At 39.9% G+C, this 18,550-nt stretch overlaps 1 protein-coding gene and 1 long non-coding RNA gene across 10 annotated transcripts in view; one reads left to right on the top strand and one right to left on the bottom strand.

Moving 5' to 3' along the window:
- The first annotated feature begins 2,670 nt into the window (after positions 1 to 2,670).
- The window catches only part of LOC112572958 (6-phosphofructo-2-kinase/fructose-2,6-bisphosphatase-like), a 49,913-nt gene continuing 34,033 nt past the window's right edge, over positions 2,671 to 18,550 (top strand). For 4 of the 9 annotated variants that reach the window (XR_003101113.1, XR_003101114.1, XM_025252973.1 and 1 more), the window contains exon 1: positions 2,671 to 2,761. Coding sequence is in view for 7 of the 9 variants with exons in the window: in XM_025252973.1 (XP_025108758.1) it covers positions 2,692 to 2,761 (70 nt within the window). In the remaining 2 variants the exon portion in view is untranslated. Of the gene's footprint in view, positions 2,762 to 6,159; positions 6,740 to 15,380; positions 15,519 to 17,501; positions 18,132 to 18,550 lie in introns of those variants that run through there. The other 5 variants (XM_025252975.1, XM_025252974.1, XM_025252977.1 and 2 more) reach the window with 4 other exon arrangements.
- LOC112572961 lies at positions 9,817 to 15,309 on the bottom strand. The gene is made up of 3 exons (XR_003101115.1): positions 15,192 to 15,309; positions 14,230 to 14,661; positions 9,817 to 9,984 (listed from the first exon to the last, which is right to left on the bottom strand). It is a non-coding gene; the product is annotated as an uncharacterized LOC112572961 (long non-coding RNA).

Genomic DNA, 18,550 nt, shown 5'->3' on the forward strand with positions numbered 1-18,550 from the left:
TCATCTCTCTGTAGCAGCAGTATCGACCACACCGACTTATCCTTATCGCCAGTCGTCAACGATAAAACAAACGTCTCGTGTGTTCTGCTTGTGCGTCTGCTCTTGGTGCCAATCAATGCACGGCATGCACCGACTGGTGCAGCTTGTTGCTGAGCGGTTCCCGGCCTGCTGCTGCTGCTGCTGCTGTTGCTGTGCGCTCAACCTTGTCTAAGAGAGGGCGCAGCCACACCTCGAAGCATGCGCAAGTCTTTCATCGCATTATCGGGACGATAATAGACAACGGGGCACCCGTAAATCAACGTTGACAGCCACCCGTGAAACCCGCCCACTTAGCACAGGTACCAGGTGTAAATCGTTGTGCAGACAAGCGTCGTGCATGCCACACACACGCGCGCGCGCGCTCTCCGACACACAGGGTCCCACAGCGAAAGAAATAAAACGCTAGTTATGATTTTGTCTGTTTGTGATGTTATTATTATTGTGTTGTTCAGAATTTATGTAGCGTATTTCCTCACTTGACAGTAAACTCAGGTAGAATGAGGAAGTGTCACTTAATGGAATGAAAGGACAATGGATCCTCAGATTCGTCCATTCAGTCTTATGCATTCCGCCAATTGCCCTGTGGGATAATAAATGTTATCTTATGTTGCTTTTTCATGGTCACGACTTTAGTCTTATAGTTCAGATCCTTTGTATCCTGTCCGTTCCTCCTACTTGCTGAGAGAATGCTCCTTCGTGATCCTGATATTATGCCATATATAAATGACATTATTATTTTGTTATTATTTATTTTTGTACTCCAGGAAAGCAACGATGGTTTCGTGTGACGACATCACAACTTATGCATTCAGCGAACTGTGTGCTAAATGCCGAAAGGGAATACTGTTGACATATAAAACAGTTTACAGCTGAAAAATTCAAAACTATACAAGCAACAGTACATTCCTCGGACTCAACATGATTCGCACTGCACTGGCAATCAGCCCACACACACACACATAAATCCTCGGATCAACCAAGGGCAAAGGGGACTGAAGCACGCAGATTCACATCGATTGAAATAAAAACCGGTCACGACTTTGTGACAAACATATTACCCTCGGTGTTGGGGCTACCGTTATATCGTGATGAGCGGATGAATATTTCACCATCTATGGGAAGTGTGACGCTGTGTGATTGCTTTCATCTCCTCATACTGAGAGCCGAGGTCCGACTTCTCTAGCAGCTCAATCTAATCCGCTGTGTATACATTATTTACCAGCCTGGGGCTGTTATGCACATTCAGTTGGGTTTTTTCCCAGCATACTCATTTCCTTTATTTCATCATTTTAATAAAATTTTATTGGCATTAGCCATTTAGCTGCATCCTCGTAAAAATATTCTCTCCTCGCCTCCCCCTTCCCCACATCTCCAGCCCATGAATTTGCCGTTGTTCTTCACTTTGACAACACTGTACTTTTTCACATTTTCAGTCTCACCTTTGTTTCTATAGCAACACTTTATTTTCTCTAGCTGGAGCTGCACGTGCAGTGCGTGTATATTTTTGGCCAGTTTCGGTGCTCTCTAATGTCATTTTAATAACTTGAAATTTAGCTATTCTACTGTCAATCTATCATCATCTCTTCTGATTATTATTAAAAATAGGTACTATTATAGAGCATTCCTTACTCGGTAGAGTGCAAAATGCACTTCATAGAAGGTACAAACAAACAAAATGATAAGGTTGACTTGTAGAGTGAGAGGACAATGAATGCTCAGAGTTGTCCATTCAATCTTTGCTGCTTCTTTACAACTTGATTGTGTATTCAGAGTGTATCAGAGACCGATACGGAGAGAAATAAACGATTTATTTATTTATGTGAGTGGGAGAGAGACTACGACACCTCAGCAGTGATCGATAAGCAGGAGAGATAACAACAGCTTGACTAAGCAAGAATCTTAACGCAGTTACCTCTCTTGCCAGGAACTATATTTCACGGAAGATGTCAAGACGTACATTTCTCTAAAGAACTCTGGACTAGCGGCTATGCTCTTGATCCCTCCACGTTACATAATACATTTGTTTGTTTTCATAACATTATCAGTGTTGCCGAGTTTGTTTTTGTTTTTTTTTTTACGATAGATAAATCTAAAGACCCTGGTGCAACAATTGAAAAACATATATAGTAATTTTGTATGTCTTTTTAATAAAAAAAAGTTGTAAAAAATAGTTTCATTTTGACTAAATTTGCTAGACGGACGAATTTCTTTCGCCCTTTGAAACATACGATGGACACATTGAATTGTAAGGTAATTATATATATTCATACAGATATAAATAACGTTATGAGCTATGACGATGTTCCAGAAGAAGATAGCTTAGTTGCATTAGAATAAATGTATAATTTTTGTTTGTTTTTTGCTTGATTAAATGCAAACTTTTACATGAAAAATAAGACATTCCCTGAAAATAATATACAATGTATACATCTTTATTTTGAGGAAAACACGGAATGTGCAGCCTTGCACACAAAGCCAAAGAGTTCTCCGAGCAGGTCAGGGCTATTCAACCACAGAAAGTTATTCACTTTTAAAAACTAAAGCCTTTTTTTTTTTTTAATGTACAAAATCGATGAGAGTGGTCGAGTCAGTAAATGGTCGACTCGACCGATGACACTTCTTCATGCGCATACGTCACAGCTTATTGTGCACATGTTTCTATTACAACTTGCGGATCGCTCGCTAATAATGTCGCATAATAGTGTGCCTCTGCCAAATAAAGGTAAGATCTCTCTTCCTGCGAAACTTATATAATCTCGCTAGATCCTGTTGTGCTGTGTCGCAGGTTTTCACATTGTCGTGTGACAGGTCGCTTCGAACAAACCGAAGTATTTATCAGGCGGAAAGTTAATTGTTGTAAAGCGTGTCGTGCTCGCGGTGTCACTGTCAGGTTGAGGTGAGCAACCATCGATGTTGTCCCCCGACTTTTACTGTCAAAATCCTCACATTATGTTGAACAACGTAGAACTAGATAACTACAATAGTTTGATTCTCCTTTTACATGGCTTACGCAAATGCATAACCACTTGTGTCCCAAGAACTAAGTTAAAGAGAAATAAATGTTGCCCACCAAACCCACTTGCATCACCGCGGTACGTCACTTCCTGCAACTGGAATTGCTATGTTTGAGTAATGTTTGTTTAAATGTTTCAAAGCTACCACTTAATTCGTGTTATATTAATAAAGGAACAAAAAAATATTAGATAGTAAATCTACAAACAAATTTAACAACTTGTATTTGAAATTCTGCTGATGTCTGCAAGGGGCCCAGAAAGGTCGTCTGCCCAGGGCCCTGTGCTCTCTTTGGGCATACCTGCTTATAGCTGATAGCAATATAAGCCCGATGGTATGATTAAGCATGGTTTTTATTGTTTTAGTGTCTTAGATCAAATCAGACTTTATTGTCTGTCCCAGTAAGTCCAAGGGGGAAATTTTTCTTTTGCTCACAAGCCCAACTAGATATACAAACATAATATGAGTACAACAAACAATGATGCCTATGACAACTCTTTTAAAGAATTTGTAGCCAAGTAGCAGTGCTGAAGATGTCCAATTTAGAGAGTACCTTAATATTATGCTAGCATGCTATTAAGTAGAATGGTACATAGTACACAATATTTTAAGACAAAAACGCCAACACTTTTAAAATGGCAACTTTGACTATGCTGCACTGGTGCACACCAAATTCCCTCAGTTTGAAAAAAAAAATTGTCCTGCTTAAATTCCTCTTATCATATAACAGAAATCGAAATGAATAAAGTGTTTTCTCCAATTTAAAATACTTATTTCTTTACACTGCATATTTTGGTCTTGAGAATTGTAGATTTCTGTATCAGTTTGTCCATTTCACTAGGTAAGGGAGGCTATTAAGAAACTTAAAGCTGAAGATTTGTTTAGTTACATCCCTTTATAGATACAACTTTTTGGTACAAATTATTGATTTTAGTACATTGTTGTAAATCATTGTAACCAACATGTCAGTCTCTGATGGCTACGTAGGGGTGGGCTAGTCGTACAAGAAAACAACAAAGATTGATATTGCCGCATAACTGTAGTTTTTATTCATTTTCACTCAGCGGCTGGCCTGCCGTCTCCACTATCACATCCAAATCCAAAAAGCTCCTCTCCACTGTAAAGCTAAGCTACTTATTCTCCCTACCGTCGAAGGTTCCAGAAACATCCACCCCCTTTCCTAGCCCAAGTGGCATCACTGGACACACCCACCTCCCCCCTTGTCTGGTCATTTTTTCCCTAAGTGGGTCAGTCATCTTCGTAACTTCTGGTGTAACAACCAGTCCAGTAGCCGAGAGCCACAGGTGGACACTAATAGAGTACTTCTGATGTAAGAATAGACCCAGTAGTCGCGGGTGAACAGTTCAAGGCCGCCCTGGCGCTGTTCGACGCCGACTTACAAAGAAAGACATAACTTTAGTACACAAGGAATAGTCCTGGAGCCGTTCGACACCCATTCTCTACAAAGACATAACTCAGTACACCACTAGAGTGCTACGCATAGTCTGACATTGAGCAAAGTGCAAATCCAGCAGGCATGAAAACATTTACACCAAATTGAAAGTGTTAAAGGCATGTTTAAGTGCATGTGTTATATGGTAATTGTTAACAGTTTTACTAAATTGTACAACCTGCAAACCTGAAATTTTAGGATCTAATAATTTTAATCAGTCACTGATAACTTATGATTATTGTATACCTAGTAATATTGACATGAGTGCTATCCCTTTAGTAATTTTGGAATTTTCAGTTCCAGGACACATTTTGGTTAAAACATATTATCTTACATAAGTAAACCACTAAAGGCCACTATTTTTTTAACACATATAACAGCCTTACTATGGTCAGGCAATAAACTTTTGTCTCAAGAATGACACATTTGAGGGCTGTACTGTACTAAATTTATGTAGAAAAACCATTGCTATTTCCCTGTTGTGTCAACAGTATTCACTGAAAAAGAACTCTTGCACACAATACATATCTAACAGTTTAAATAATTTTAGAAAACCTTAATGTACAAATACCTTCAGTGAAAACCAAAGTTTTTTAAAAATATTTTTCACTTACTCAAACCTAGAAGCTTAAGAAATTGCGTTATATATGTATCCAATTCCTCTCCCGCCCGCGTTCACACGCACACCACTGTCACACAGTGTGTAGAAGTGAATGTAGTTTCAGAACTTCAGGTGTCTGTATGTAACATACACTATACATATCAAGTGTTAAGTAGAGCAAGGAGGACTGGCAAATAACCAAGTTTTGTCAAGGGTTCACTAACCCAGCTTTGAGGGAATTCTGTGCTATGTTACTCCTGTAGAATGTTGGCGTGTGGAAGACTGTACAACCAAAATACTGTGAGGTAGTTTCACATCTTCAGTTGATATTAAAAACACTTTTTCTCTTATTTGACACTCTCAGTTCATTTTAAATCTGATATAGTAATTATATGTTAATTTGTATAGCGCTTTTTTCCTATCTTTAAAGGCGGGCTCAAGTGCTTTACTAAAACGAAGAAAGGAAAAAAATATGTGTAGAGGTTTGTTGAAAGGGGAGTTGGGAATTGTAGATGTGAAACAGAAAACCAGCAGGATGTGTTGCAGGAATGTAAGCAAACCATTGTCACCTCTCTCTCGTCATTAGTGGACTTGAGCAAATCAAGAATGTCCTGTGTTAGGTCCTTACTCTTCCTGTTGCAGCAGCAGCAGTGTCCTGTTTATAAACTCTTGCCCCTTCAGTGTTGTCACAAGCCACCACAGGAATGTGAATCATCAGTGTTTACCTGTAAAGGACTTAACCTTCATTTGACTGTTATTTATCTGACATTTTTGTGTACTCTAGCAATGGTGATTTATGGTTTGATGCATACCTCTAGTTGTGTGGACATGTATGAGTAAAAGTCTAGTTGTGAGCATGCTAATTATGTGCATTATACATGTTGTATTATCATATTTTACCTGTTGATAAATCGGGCCAAAAGCCTGTGCCATTAAATGATATTTTATCCTCTGTCTCTTTCTCTCACACACTGACACGGAGACAATGACGGAAGCATATCAGTATCTAAGGCAGACTTGTATGTCGCGATCCTGTCGTTTAATTACTGTGTAGTCTCGTGCTGACTGCGTGGCTCAGAGTGCAGAGCAGTACATCGTGCAGCAAGGGTGGACACATTTGCCAAACGATTTGCGGCTAATAGGTTGTTGACATCTCCAATCGCAAGGCCGCCAACTGTCGTCAGAGCAGACGACACGACGTCACAACGCTCGACACAGAATCAAAGCATCGCCGGCGTGGACTCAGCTTTCAGCTGACAGTCTCTACAGGCCAGCTTCGTGTTGTGGTCACGTGTGAATCACCAGTGTCTGAACTTCGCATGCTCGTCTGAAGCCCCCACAGGAGGGAGTGTGTTGGGGGCTGTTACCTACCATTGCCAGACCACGTGAAGCGGAGTCCTTCTGATTTCGTCACTGCTGCGTGGTGGAGGATTCCGAAGTGAAATCCTGCTTGTAACATCTCCTGTGCGATTCAAAACATCGGACGCTTACCCTTTCAGTCGGCTCACGGGACTAGAAGGGGTCCGCTGGTTCAGATCTTCTTTTAAAAAGCCTGCAAGGTTCACCTTTATCAGTAGCGAATTCGACACACGACGACAACTATCAGAACATGCCTAGCTACCTAAGTAGTCAAGGTAAGTGTGTATGTGTGAAGGAAAACGAAGGACACGCAGAGACAGTACACAATAATAACGGCTGTTATTGTTGATAACGGAGATGCATGCATTTTACCTTTTGTTATGCGTTATACACATAGCTGTCACTGCTATTTACAAGCAGATCAGGTAGCTGGTGTGGTACCTAGAAGTTTGTAAACAGCTCTTGGTTCATTGAAACTAAACTTTGCCTTCGTTTATTTTTTTTTTCTGTTTTGATCAGTAATGAGTCATAGTGCCTGACTAGAATCTTTCATAGAGGTGACATTTAATGCAATTATAATTATAAGAAGCAGTACTGACAGCATTACTTACAATAATAGGAGTTGTTTCCTGACAAACCATTTCCTGTGTTGATAATTATTTTGACATAGATGACTGTTGCAATCACAAAGAAGTGAGAATGCTGTTTATTCAAAAATTCTGACATATTGACCAGAGATTGATTGGCATCCTAGGTATCTTTCATTTCTTGCTTTAATGTGTAACCTGAGCATGGTAAATAAGGCTGTCCCAACTTCCTAAGCTTATAAGATGTAACATCTGCAACTTGTTATTTTTTAAAAATAGATTAACATCTATTCATGTTTCCATAAAGAAATGTCTTGTGATCATATAATTTCCTAAAGGCCATTATGGTAATCAAATATAATTAAGACCATTGCATAAACTGTTTCAAAATCATTTACTAAATCTTGTAAAACACCTTACATTTTTATTAAAAGACATCATTGTAACAAATAAATCATTTATCCTTCACAATGTTGACAGAACAATTAAGCTATTTGTCTGGAACAAATTGCCTTACATTTGCATTCATACATGAACTGCTTACCACCCAGTAAATGTGCAAGCATACACTAGTGAGAGGTTTAGTTCGGCATTGCAGACAGTCCCAGGTGAAACTGAGGTCACCAATGCTGTTTGCTGGCACAATACAGCAGCAGTGAAAAATAAAAAGCATAACAGCAACTTGTATGTGTGTGTATGACTGTGTTTACATGCACCTGTATATAAATGTGTAGACACAGAGTAAAGCTTCACTTGTGGAAACATGCACACTTTGTTTGGAGTTTTGCCCTTTTCGCCATTGCAGGGCTAATGAGCCCCTCCATTCACCCAGCCATTTGGCTATCACTCATTTCTTTTTTGTCGTCCTTTTTTATTACTGTTATTTGTGCACAGTGGGTCCCTGCTTATCCACTCTTCTTTCTTCCCTTGATTTTTTTTTTTTTTTTTCATAATTCTTTGGATTCAGCAAGAGTTTTTTTTTTTCCCATGGGTCATGGCTATTTCTTTTATTAATTAGTTTTATGATATACTAAAGATTTGGGGCAAGATCTTTTTATTTTCTTTGTATTTGTTTCATATGAAAGATTGGATTACAATGTATTTGCTGTTGTAAATGTGGCTAAATTTCCTTAGGTTAAATCAAACAAGGATGTCTATCCATGAGTCGTGTAAGCATGATCTATTCAGTTGTAAACACTATTGTTTTGAGGCACATTGTTTATGCAAAGTGCTCCATCATGTATAGAAGTAGGACCTGTTCTATGGATTAGGGGGCTTAAGTTGTTTTGAGAAATATGTTGTGCATTGTGTCCAACTGGTTGATGTTTGCTTAACTGTAACAAATTGCGCGTCAGCTTATTAGGTCAGATGACATTAGGTAGTCTGCCCTGGTTTTAACAGAGAACAGAATATGTCTTCACCCTTCTCATGTATCAGTGTCAGCCTGACCATTTATGTGTAGATCGTGCTAAACAGCAGTCTGTTATGGTAGTAAAACTGTGGAGATTGACTTTATACACCCTAAGGTGTCCCTCCTGTGTCCCACTTCTAGTACTACTAAGGATTTTCTTGACAAAACAAGTGAAGATCATTTGCAGAACAGGTTTATATTTAATTGTGTCTGGCTAAAAAAAAAAAAAAACTCTAAAAGCTCATGTCTGCGTTACTACATATGCCGACACACTCTCTCTCTCTTGTATGCATACACACACTCCTAAATCAATATTCATGCGATCAATTTTCTTTTTGTAATCAGTAGTTCCAACTGTTTTTTCTTGCTATTTTCATTTACTTTACTGAACTGATGCTATTAGTGAAGACTTGCTAAGGCATGTTATATTTCTGTAGTTCAATGAAACAATCCCATCTTTAATTAATGCAACTGGCTTTTTGACTTTATATTTTTATATTTTTGTATTACTTCAAAATATAAGACTTTAAGTCATCAAAGTATTCAAGTCTCCTTTAACTGTAGCACATGCCTTTGAGTGGGTCATGTCACTTGCTTAGATTTTCTTTATCCTGATATTTTTTTTTTTTTGTTACATAAAGTATTGAGCTGTTTCACATAAGATATTACTTGATATGTAAACAAAGGTAATAACCCTTCTGGAAGACAGACTGCATCTTATAGTTATATTGCTAAATGTTTACATCTGAGGTTCTGATCAGTTTATTTTAATAGTAAAAATGAATTTGGTTTTAATCTCATTATTCATCAATAAAAGTGCACCTTAATCTGGATTTGCCCCCTTTTCGCAATATAGAGGGTAGTTAAGCTCAAAGTGAATCAAAGTATTGGAGATATGACTTTTGCAAACAAGCATGTAAGCATATTTTTAAACAGTAAAAAAAAATGGAGTTGTGGAATGTAATTTACATTGATGAAATGAACCATTTACATCCACACACTTAAAAGTTTGTATGCCCATTTATGCCCCATGAAAACAGTTATGGTCAGGGCCGTGCTTAGGGGCAGGCGGACGAGGCATCTGCCTAGGGCAGGGTTAGTTTGCTGATATTTTCCTAGTTTGCTGATATTTTCAAAATATCATCGGTCGTAGTATAGAATAGCGTACTATTCGAAGGCACAGCAGCGAAACCAAACGACTCGTCATGAAGCGAAGAAAAATAAAGCTTATCGGTCATGTGAATCTTCGATTGGCATTTTACTTGAAATAAAAGTAAATGACGAAACATTATAACATTGCAAAAGCAGAATTATGCAACTCACAATATGCTTTGAGCTTGTTTTGATAAATAAACCCAAGAAAATGTTTATTAATCCATCGGAAGTTTGAACTGAGACGTTTAGTCCTGCTGGGAAGTTTGAGTACGTTACACCAGCAGTCCAGTAATATTAACGAAAATAATGATAGGTGTTTACAAGCCTCGAACTTGTTTTCTTGCAGCAGTCTTGTGTGTTCTTGATTCTGTGTACAAACAAAGTAAATAAAAGACAGTAGGCGGGGTGGGGTAAACCCACAGTTATTTGTCTTTTCAATGTTGAAGCTTATAAACACAAGTAATAACCATGACTGTACCGAGGTACGCTTTCAGCAATAGCAACTACGCACTGCGCATGTTTTGATGACGTCACGCAAAACCGCTCACGATGCGCTAGTAGCCTTTCTCTTAAAACCTTAGCTTATCTTTAAACCAGAGGTTTACATTACACATGTATGTTGCGTTGTGATCCCTCGGCCTATTGCAGCTTGTGAAGAGTAGTTCATGTTCTTAGAATGCAGATTAATATATTTGGTATAGTTATAAAAACAATTAATTTAGTTACTCCAGGTATTCGCCGTCAGGAGAGGTAACAGCTATACAACACATTCATTACTTCAGATGTAAATTATTTAAGGCTACTGTTGTTGGCCTAGACATATGCAATTGAGCTCAGGGCTCTGAAGCGGGAATTTATTATGATGTATTCATGTGTGCAAACGTGGGGAAACAGACCGTTAGCGAAAAAAAAAAAAAAGTGTTCAAGGAAAACAAAATCTGGATTTTCTTTTCCCAAGCAGGTTTTATTCCCCTCGTGACAGTGCAACAGATTATCATGTTCCCCATTTCTTCAGTCTTGAGTATGCTCAAAGCCTTCTGACGTCAGCATCGCCACTGTTTCCAGGATTAGTGCACTTTGCGCAAAGCTTGTCTAATGAATCTGTAATGTATCCTATACACGTCTGTTCTAAGCTGTATACACATTTTAAGTGTATTCTAGAGAAATAAAGTGCGGGGGGATCAGTTGAGGGGTAGAGGATGGGGGTAAAACCACGCCCATATCCTTTCAATAACGATATCCGACTAAATCATTTTGGCTAACTTTGGGGAACGTTTAAAATTCACTCCAATTGGACACCTTTCAGGAAATACAAGAGAATATTTGTACACTAGTGTTGTAAAGGATTTAGTGAAGGAGATAAGATGAGAAGTGGAGGAGAGGTGGGGCTTTTTTTTTTTTTTTCTGTCTCCCTTCCCAGCAAAAGCAAGCGGATCGTGGACTCAACTGACTTTCAGAAACCCTTCAAGTGAAGGTCGCACGGCGAATGTGAGGGTCAAGGTCGCCGACGTGCGGAATGTAAACAAGTTCCAAACAGCGACAAGAAAGATAAGCGCTGGCAATGTTCTACAGCCGATTCCCAGCTGCTGATGTATATGGTAGAACAGAACCCAGTCGCCGATGTGCTTGAAAGGTTGCTGTTTAGGGATCGCCGTGCGTGCGTGTAGTAGATACCGAGGCAGTTGGATGATCGTTTCGTCCGGTCGGTCGCAGGTCTGTCGTCATCACGGATAGCCGCAGGCGCTGGCACCGTTGCTACCATCACCACCGCCTCCCCGAGAGCCGCTGCGAGGTAGCAACTTGTATTCACGCGGTTAGCCTCTGGAATGTACATCAGTCGACTCGGTGTGTGCAGTGCGCGGGTCAAGTAATAATTACAAGAATGCGACAGGTACCACCATATAGATGGTACTGACGGTAACTGATCCTGTGCGGTGGATAAGGGAAGGTAAACTGTTTCCTTGCATGCAGCAGGTCGTTTTCCCCGTTTTTGAGAAGAAAAAAAAAAGGCAGTAGTGAACCGTAGTTTGGCAGAATGATGTTTGATCACCATTGCAGTTGTGATGTAGTAAAGATCCACAATGGTTTAGGATGTTGGGTTGTAGATCCTGTGGTATCATTGGTTTTGCATCACAGATATGGTTTAATAACTGTACTTCTTGTAAGGCATTGCCCGTTCACTCTTGTATAGGTTGTTCCAGGGGTTTTTGTTTTATTGCTGTTGTTTTTGCTGTTTTTTTTACAATGAAACTATAAGCTATCTTGGCTAATGTTCAACACTTTTTCTACTAAGCTAAAATGCTGGTTTACTGTTCACGTGATGTCAGGCCAGTATGACATATTCCCTTTTAAGAGAAGTTTCTCTCAACTCACAGTAAAGTCTCGTATGAACAATCACATTCTGTGCAGCCTTCATTGTGCTGTGTGCTTTGTCAACTTTCAAAATTTTGTTAGCTTAGAAAGTGCATCATAATTCAATTCTGTTATTATTGATGCTGAAAGTAGTGAACAAAAGCAGTTTTTTCCTAAAAACTGAGACTACTGGTAGTACTCTATAGTGCATCAGCAGTTTAGTTTTTGATTTATCCAAATCGTTGTTTTGATTGTTCACAAAAGCCTTAGTTCATTAAGTGTATATTAGCAGCTGACAATGTGCTATGTACATTTTCTGATTATTGTTGTTGTCACATTCTTCACCTACTCCAAAAACAAAAAGCCTGAAGTAAGGACAATTAAGTTTTGGACAAAGCATAACTCAAAGTTGAATTTTTTTCTAGTTGCAAGGAGTGAAAATTATCAAAAGGTTTTGTTTTTTCAATCAAATCTAGTCTGTGTAACAAATTTTGTTCTTAATCAGCCGCCACTCATGCAAGTCAAGTAATCTAGATGAAGAGCAGGTTAACCCTGTTGCACAAAATTTCTCTCTCAACCATCCCATTAAAAGTGGAATAAGTCTGTCATTCCCTACTGATGTGACACATACGCCATAGGTTGTTGCCAACTGATGCTCAATTAAGCACCAAAAACTTTGTTACAGAAAATCTTATTTGTGAGTGAAAGTAATTTTGGCAGCACTACTAGGGATTGTTGAATGTTTATGTGCAAAGGGCAGCATTGCACTTGCTAGAGTTTTCTCTATTCATGTATCACGACTAAGATAAACATTTGTATACTTTAACTCTTTCTTAATAAATGTTTCAGAATTAGTTTTGTGGAACTGTAAGTAGAAGTAATTGCTGTATCAACCTCTATCAACACTCTCAGCCAATGGGATAATGCAATGAATATATTTCTTATTGTGCTAAAACTACAAGCATAGGAAAAAGGGAAGAACAGTGTACACACATTTAACATTTTGGAAATCATTTCTCCACCCACCCTCACCCCCTGCTATAAAAAGTAATGTAGGTCTTTACTGACACCACAAGGGTCTTCCACAAAAAAATATTTGATCTACATGAGTAAATATACTGGAAAAAGATATTGCATGCATTCAGTATATTGCACAATGGCATATTTATGTTAGTACAATTGTAGATGGAAAACACGATCTTGTTAACTTTCTCATTTGAGTCTTTAGAGGCAATGGTCAGAGTCCAGCACCTGCAGATCTTACTCCACCATCTAAAATACTATTTTGCAGTAGATACATGACTGCATCCAATGCTTGCAGTTAAGAAAGCTTAAAAGGATAAAGTTAGTATGGTCGTATTTATAAAATGTGTGACAGTGTATTTTGTAGCGATATTAGTTTGACTGTACTTGATAATGACATTAAGAGAAAGGATTCATGAAATGTCTGAATCTGTCAGTATTTAGTGTGCTGTAGTCAGGTTCTGTTAAATACTTTTCATTATTCTGATGCCACCTCATTGCAAGAGTACTGTGTACTAACATGCTAACATGGGCACTAAAAGAAAGCATCTAATTGAAAGTGCTCCATAAGGTTAACTACTCCAGTGGCCTAAACACGGAGCAATCTGTGTGTGTGTGTACGCTGCACGTTTGGCCACAAAGGCAAACATAAGACAGCTTCATTTAACTATGGGTCTCTGTTTGTTAGTTTTTTTTAAGTTAGTTTTGTGATAACCTCATTACAGTACAGTCACTGACCATACTAATGGTGTTTGGGGGAGTTGAAAGGGTAGTGGCGGGGGGAGGGGGATAAGTTGCTTCTTGAGGCACAGAAAGAAAATAGATGCAAGTATGTGCTCAGTTTTGTCAACCTTGACAGTTTGTATTTAAGAGATATTTGTAGATGTTACGTGTAATTTACAGTATAAATAATCAGTAAGTGTGCAAGCGGTGTACACACTTTTTTAACATGATTTACTGAAGGGCCTCTTGACTTATCTCAAGAATATTATTCAAGGGAGAGCAGTACACAATCTGTCATTTTTCCACCTCTCTGCTGTCTTCTCTTCATTCATCAAGGATTTATGATTGGTGTGGATCAAGGGTGAGCAGAGTTTTCTTTTTTGCAGACCGGTCTCAAAATTCTAAGCTATGGGGCAGGCCGGTAAAATAATACCAAAGATCCACGACAGATTGCACAACAAACCTAGTGATAATAAACTTGACAACAAATGAGTACATAATGGCGTTCACTCACCCGATTTATTGTGTAAAGTGCAGCTGTTTGAATCCGCTCACAAGAAAACCAGCTTTTGCTTTGAAGGCAGCCGCCGCTGATGATGCTCTCTAACGACTACATCAGACATGTCAGTCGTATTATTTGTTATCTGTATACTTTGTGTTAGAACGCTACGAACTGCCGATTTCTAACGCTGTTGTACTTGATAAATTTAAATCAAATTAAGATAGGCTAAATAAAAGAAGAAGAGAAAAACAAGTGCACTTCACATTTTGGCAGACGGGCCGGTCCAAAGACACCGGCGGGCCGTGCTTTGCCCACCCCTGGTACACATTGCGTGTTCAGGTCGCTGGCTTGTAAAACGATGCAGCTAAACGTTGCTGCAGTGTAGTTGTAGGACAACTAGTTGTAGCATCACACTGTGGCAAGGATGATGTACTGTTTAATGATCTGTAAAAGATGTACTGTACATTGCTGGGTCCATTCCCGTCAACCCTGCCTACACTTTCATTAAAATACCGCAGTTGGAGGGCCATGCAAGAACAATATTTGTAAAACGTTAATTTTTTATGGTTTTAGTTTTATGAATACCACTGGGCTAAGGGAATTGCTCTGCCCGACTCTGGCCTCTGCTGCCTCAAGACCATCCGAAACAGGAAAGTATTGGCTAAGGCTATATCCCAACATAAGTCGGTGCAAGGTGGATCGTTGTGCAAGTGAAAGAGCCAAACCGTTCATCACTGGGAGAATGTCTTTAAATCTTTAAAAAAATAATAATCAAACTGTGACTGCACAGCGAGCAAACCGCTTTCTGCCATTTACCAGCCGCCCCCACCCTTCACACACCTCCCATCTTAAATGTTGAACCTTGCTTCACCTGGGACAGAACTGTATAGTAGCTCACACTTAGTCCTTATTACCAGTGCGTTGTCTAAAACGACAATCAGTAGAGGGAAAAGGCAACAAAATGGTTTTCTTACCCCTGGCATTGATGTCTTCAGCATTGACCTCGGTAGATTTGCAGGAAAGGTGTTGACTGCCCCAGTAGTCCCGTGTTTTTCAGGAGTAGGTAGGAGAAGCTCTTTCCGCTCGCAAAGCATCCAACAAGTATTGTCATATGCGCTATGTCTCCGCAGACGTCATTATGGGAAATGCGTCATTGGTGACGTGTTATGATCATGAAGATCGACAGTTCTAGATGTTTCTTTCATGGAGGTCGCGTCATTGGACAAACATGGCGCGAATCACTGCTGCTTCCACCACCTCCGGACCTTAATCGGCTGTAGTCTTAACGATGGATCCATTAGGTTTGTTTCTGACCAGGATTTCTCATCCGCCATTTTTAAAAAAAAATATGTTTTGCGTTCGGAAGGGTTTGAAGTATTGACTGATGAGTAACTTTGCTTCTATTTGTTGTTTCTTGTTTGTCCTCGCGCTGACTTTAGGGTAGGGGTGGGGAACCTTCTTTTTTCTCTCCGACGGCCTTTGTGATATTTGCGTCAATCGCGGGCCATACAAAATTATCTACTTAAATTAGTCTGCTGTACTTTTTTGCAACTGTACAGTCCCAGCCTGCCTTGCACTTTTGTCCTTTGAGTCGCCAGAATCCCTTTTTTTCGCAATAAGGTGCGCGAAAAATATGTTCTCCTACTAAAAGCACAGGGAATCAGCTATTTGTCTGTAAACTATAATTAGGAGATATCTTCAGGAGACGGATTATATAGTAACTTAAAAACATTTTGCTAATGCACTATTTTCTTTTTGCGCTTATGCAGTGAAATTACACTAATAATAATCATTGATGTTTATTACACACATACCTCCTGATGGAGGAGTTCGTGCAAGTCTACACGCATGCTACACACAAAGACATGCTTCCACTTTCACAAATAAACTAATAAACCCGAACGAATTTTTAAAGATTCTTCGTTTGTTCATCATTTGGAAATTCATTTCATGAAAGGATAATGTTGGATATTTGTAACCCTGAATTGTACACCGATATATATATTAAGAGCCGACATTGTCAAAAAACGCTACACGTATCAACAGCCGGCATTAAATGGGAGGGCTATCATCGGCTTGGCGTTAAGATCACACGTAAGCATCCTTTTCCAAACTCGTCCGTGTAGGCCGCGGGCATACGTCTCGTACAAGTGTGCGGTCTGTCTATCCCATAATGGAATTCCTTGCTTGTCCCTCAAAGTGTACGTTATTATTATTATGTCAGTATACGGTTATGTCGCCAAAAAAAAACCTCATTAATTGACTGAGCTCGGTATCACAACTGCGGTGTCCTTGGCCGGGTGGGATCCAGGTATTTCACGGGCCGGACGTTCCCCACCCCTGCTTTAGGCGTTTAGGGGAAAGGGGTGTGTGTGTGCTTGTTGCTTAGGAGCGAGTGGCGCGTTTGTAAACGTGTTTGATGCGTGTCTTCTTTGTTGTTAACATAATTATATTGATTGCATCATCATCTTCAGAACACTGCGAGTGACGGCCAAGGCAGGTAAACATTATAAGAAGAGCATAGGTGTGGGGAGCGGGCAAGAGGGAGGGGATCAGTCTTTCGTCATTTTGAGACAATTATTCGCAAACCGAAATTGAGTGCAGTAGTGATTGGGTTACCACCGCCTTGTTTCGTTTATCTCATCTCTGAAAAGTGAGTTTTGGGTCAAGGTGAACGCGCGACCTTGAGATTTTGAGTGCACAAAGTGCCTGATTTTTTTTTATTTTATTTTTTTTTTGTAATGATCTTCCTGTCCTGCAGGCCTGACGAGAGGGGGGGGGGGTCTGGTGTACCCGGGCCCGCGGCTGTCAAGGGGGCCCGGCCTTGGTCAGTGGATTTTTTTCTTTTAACGATTACAAGTACAAGGGGCCCGGAGAGGTCGTTTGTCCCGGGGCCCGGGCTGGCTCTCAGCGGTCCTGCTGTCCTGGTTCATAATGCCAAATGTTGGAATGTGTTAGCAGACTTATATGTGTGTGATGGCGAAATATGTCAAGGTCAGTTTTTGGACCCTTGCTTTGGTTGGAAATCTGATGTCTGATCATGGTAAATGAGCGGGGGCAATTAATTTTGACCGTTGTGGGGTTTAATTTTTTTTTTTTTTTTTTCATTTTTTTTCTTATTTTCTAAAACCCGGCAGTTGCAGAGGGGAAGGGTTACGGGAAGACTGATGTGCCGGCGTCATCCCCCCCCGCCCCACACACCCCCCCCCTTCAGCTTACTTGTCGTCTCCTCTCTCTGCCTTCCATCTGTGACTTATGCACATTGCTATTTTTACTGATACAAATGCAGTTCAACTTTAATCTTGACAGTTGCTACTTGGCATCTGTTTCCATCCTAAAAATAAAACTGTAAAAAAAGCAAATAAATAAAACTAGGGGTTGGTCATTTCTAGAATTAGAAGTCCTCGATAAGAGGAACTGACTGGCTAGCACACTTGCGCGCGCCCACACATGCACACACACAGAGTGGTCGACTTGAGGTTGAATTTCTCAGGTGCGTCTGTGACGTAAGAACTTCCAGAAGTCTCGGCCTCCTCTGTTAGCAGGACTCCGCTTGGAACGATCGGTGGACGTGACAGACTTCACCTCGACGAGTCATGTGTCAGTTAATGTGACAAGCTAACCTGCTACATTTAGCCTGTCGGTGGTTTGTGAAAGGGCTGTAAACGTGGAGAAATCGTTCACGCAAAAAGAGTTAAACTCTGTGCCAGGATTTCGCTCGCTCAAGACACAGGTGGTGTTAGATGGGTAGAGTTAGAAGCTGGATAGGGTTGTGAGGACACAATATCCACAGACGGCAGAGAAGAGGAGTACTCCAAGGTTGAGAACCCTGACAAAGTAGACTAAGTGTGTCGTCAAAATGAATTCTTCAAGTCATATGACAAATCACTCCAAATGCTTGCGCTGGGGTACAGGTGTGTTTGTGTTTGTGTGTATGTGTGTGCATGCGCTTTTATAAGTGTTTTTCTTTTTAGTTGCATTTTGTCTTTAAAAATCTAATTCTGAGGACATCTTGACTTTTCGACCATCTGTTTTGTGTCGATTACAATTACGTGCGCAGATAGGGTTGCATCACTTTAATGTTTACTATTTTTCCTTCTGTGATATAGTCATTGTCTACCCAGGCGGTTCGCACCATACAGAGATAGCTGTCTAAAAGGCATACTCAGCATGCGACAAAAGCTGTCCTGACGTTCCTGTAGTCTGTCCACCGCATATTCAGTATAGTGGCCAGAGGGTTAAATCCCTTAATTGTTAGTGTAGAGCATTGAATACTGAGTATGCGGTAACAGACTACAGGAACACTGAGTATGCCGTGACAGACAACATATTT

The sequence above is a fragment of the Pomacea canaliculata genome, linkage group LG9 (assembly GCF_003073045.1).
Source record: "Pomacea canaliculata isolate SZHN2017 linkage group LG9, ASM307304v1, whole genome shotgun sequence".
Classification (NCBI taxonomy): Eukaryota; Metazoa; Mollusca; class Gastropoda; order Architaenioglossa; family Ampullariidae; genus Pomacea; species Pomacea canaliculata.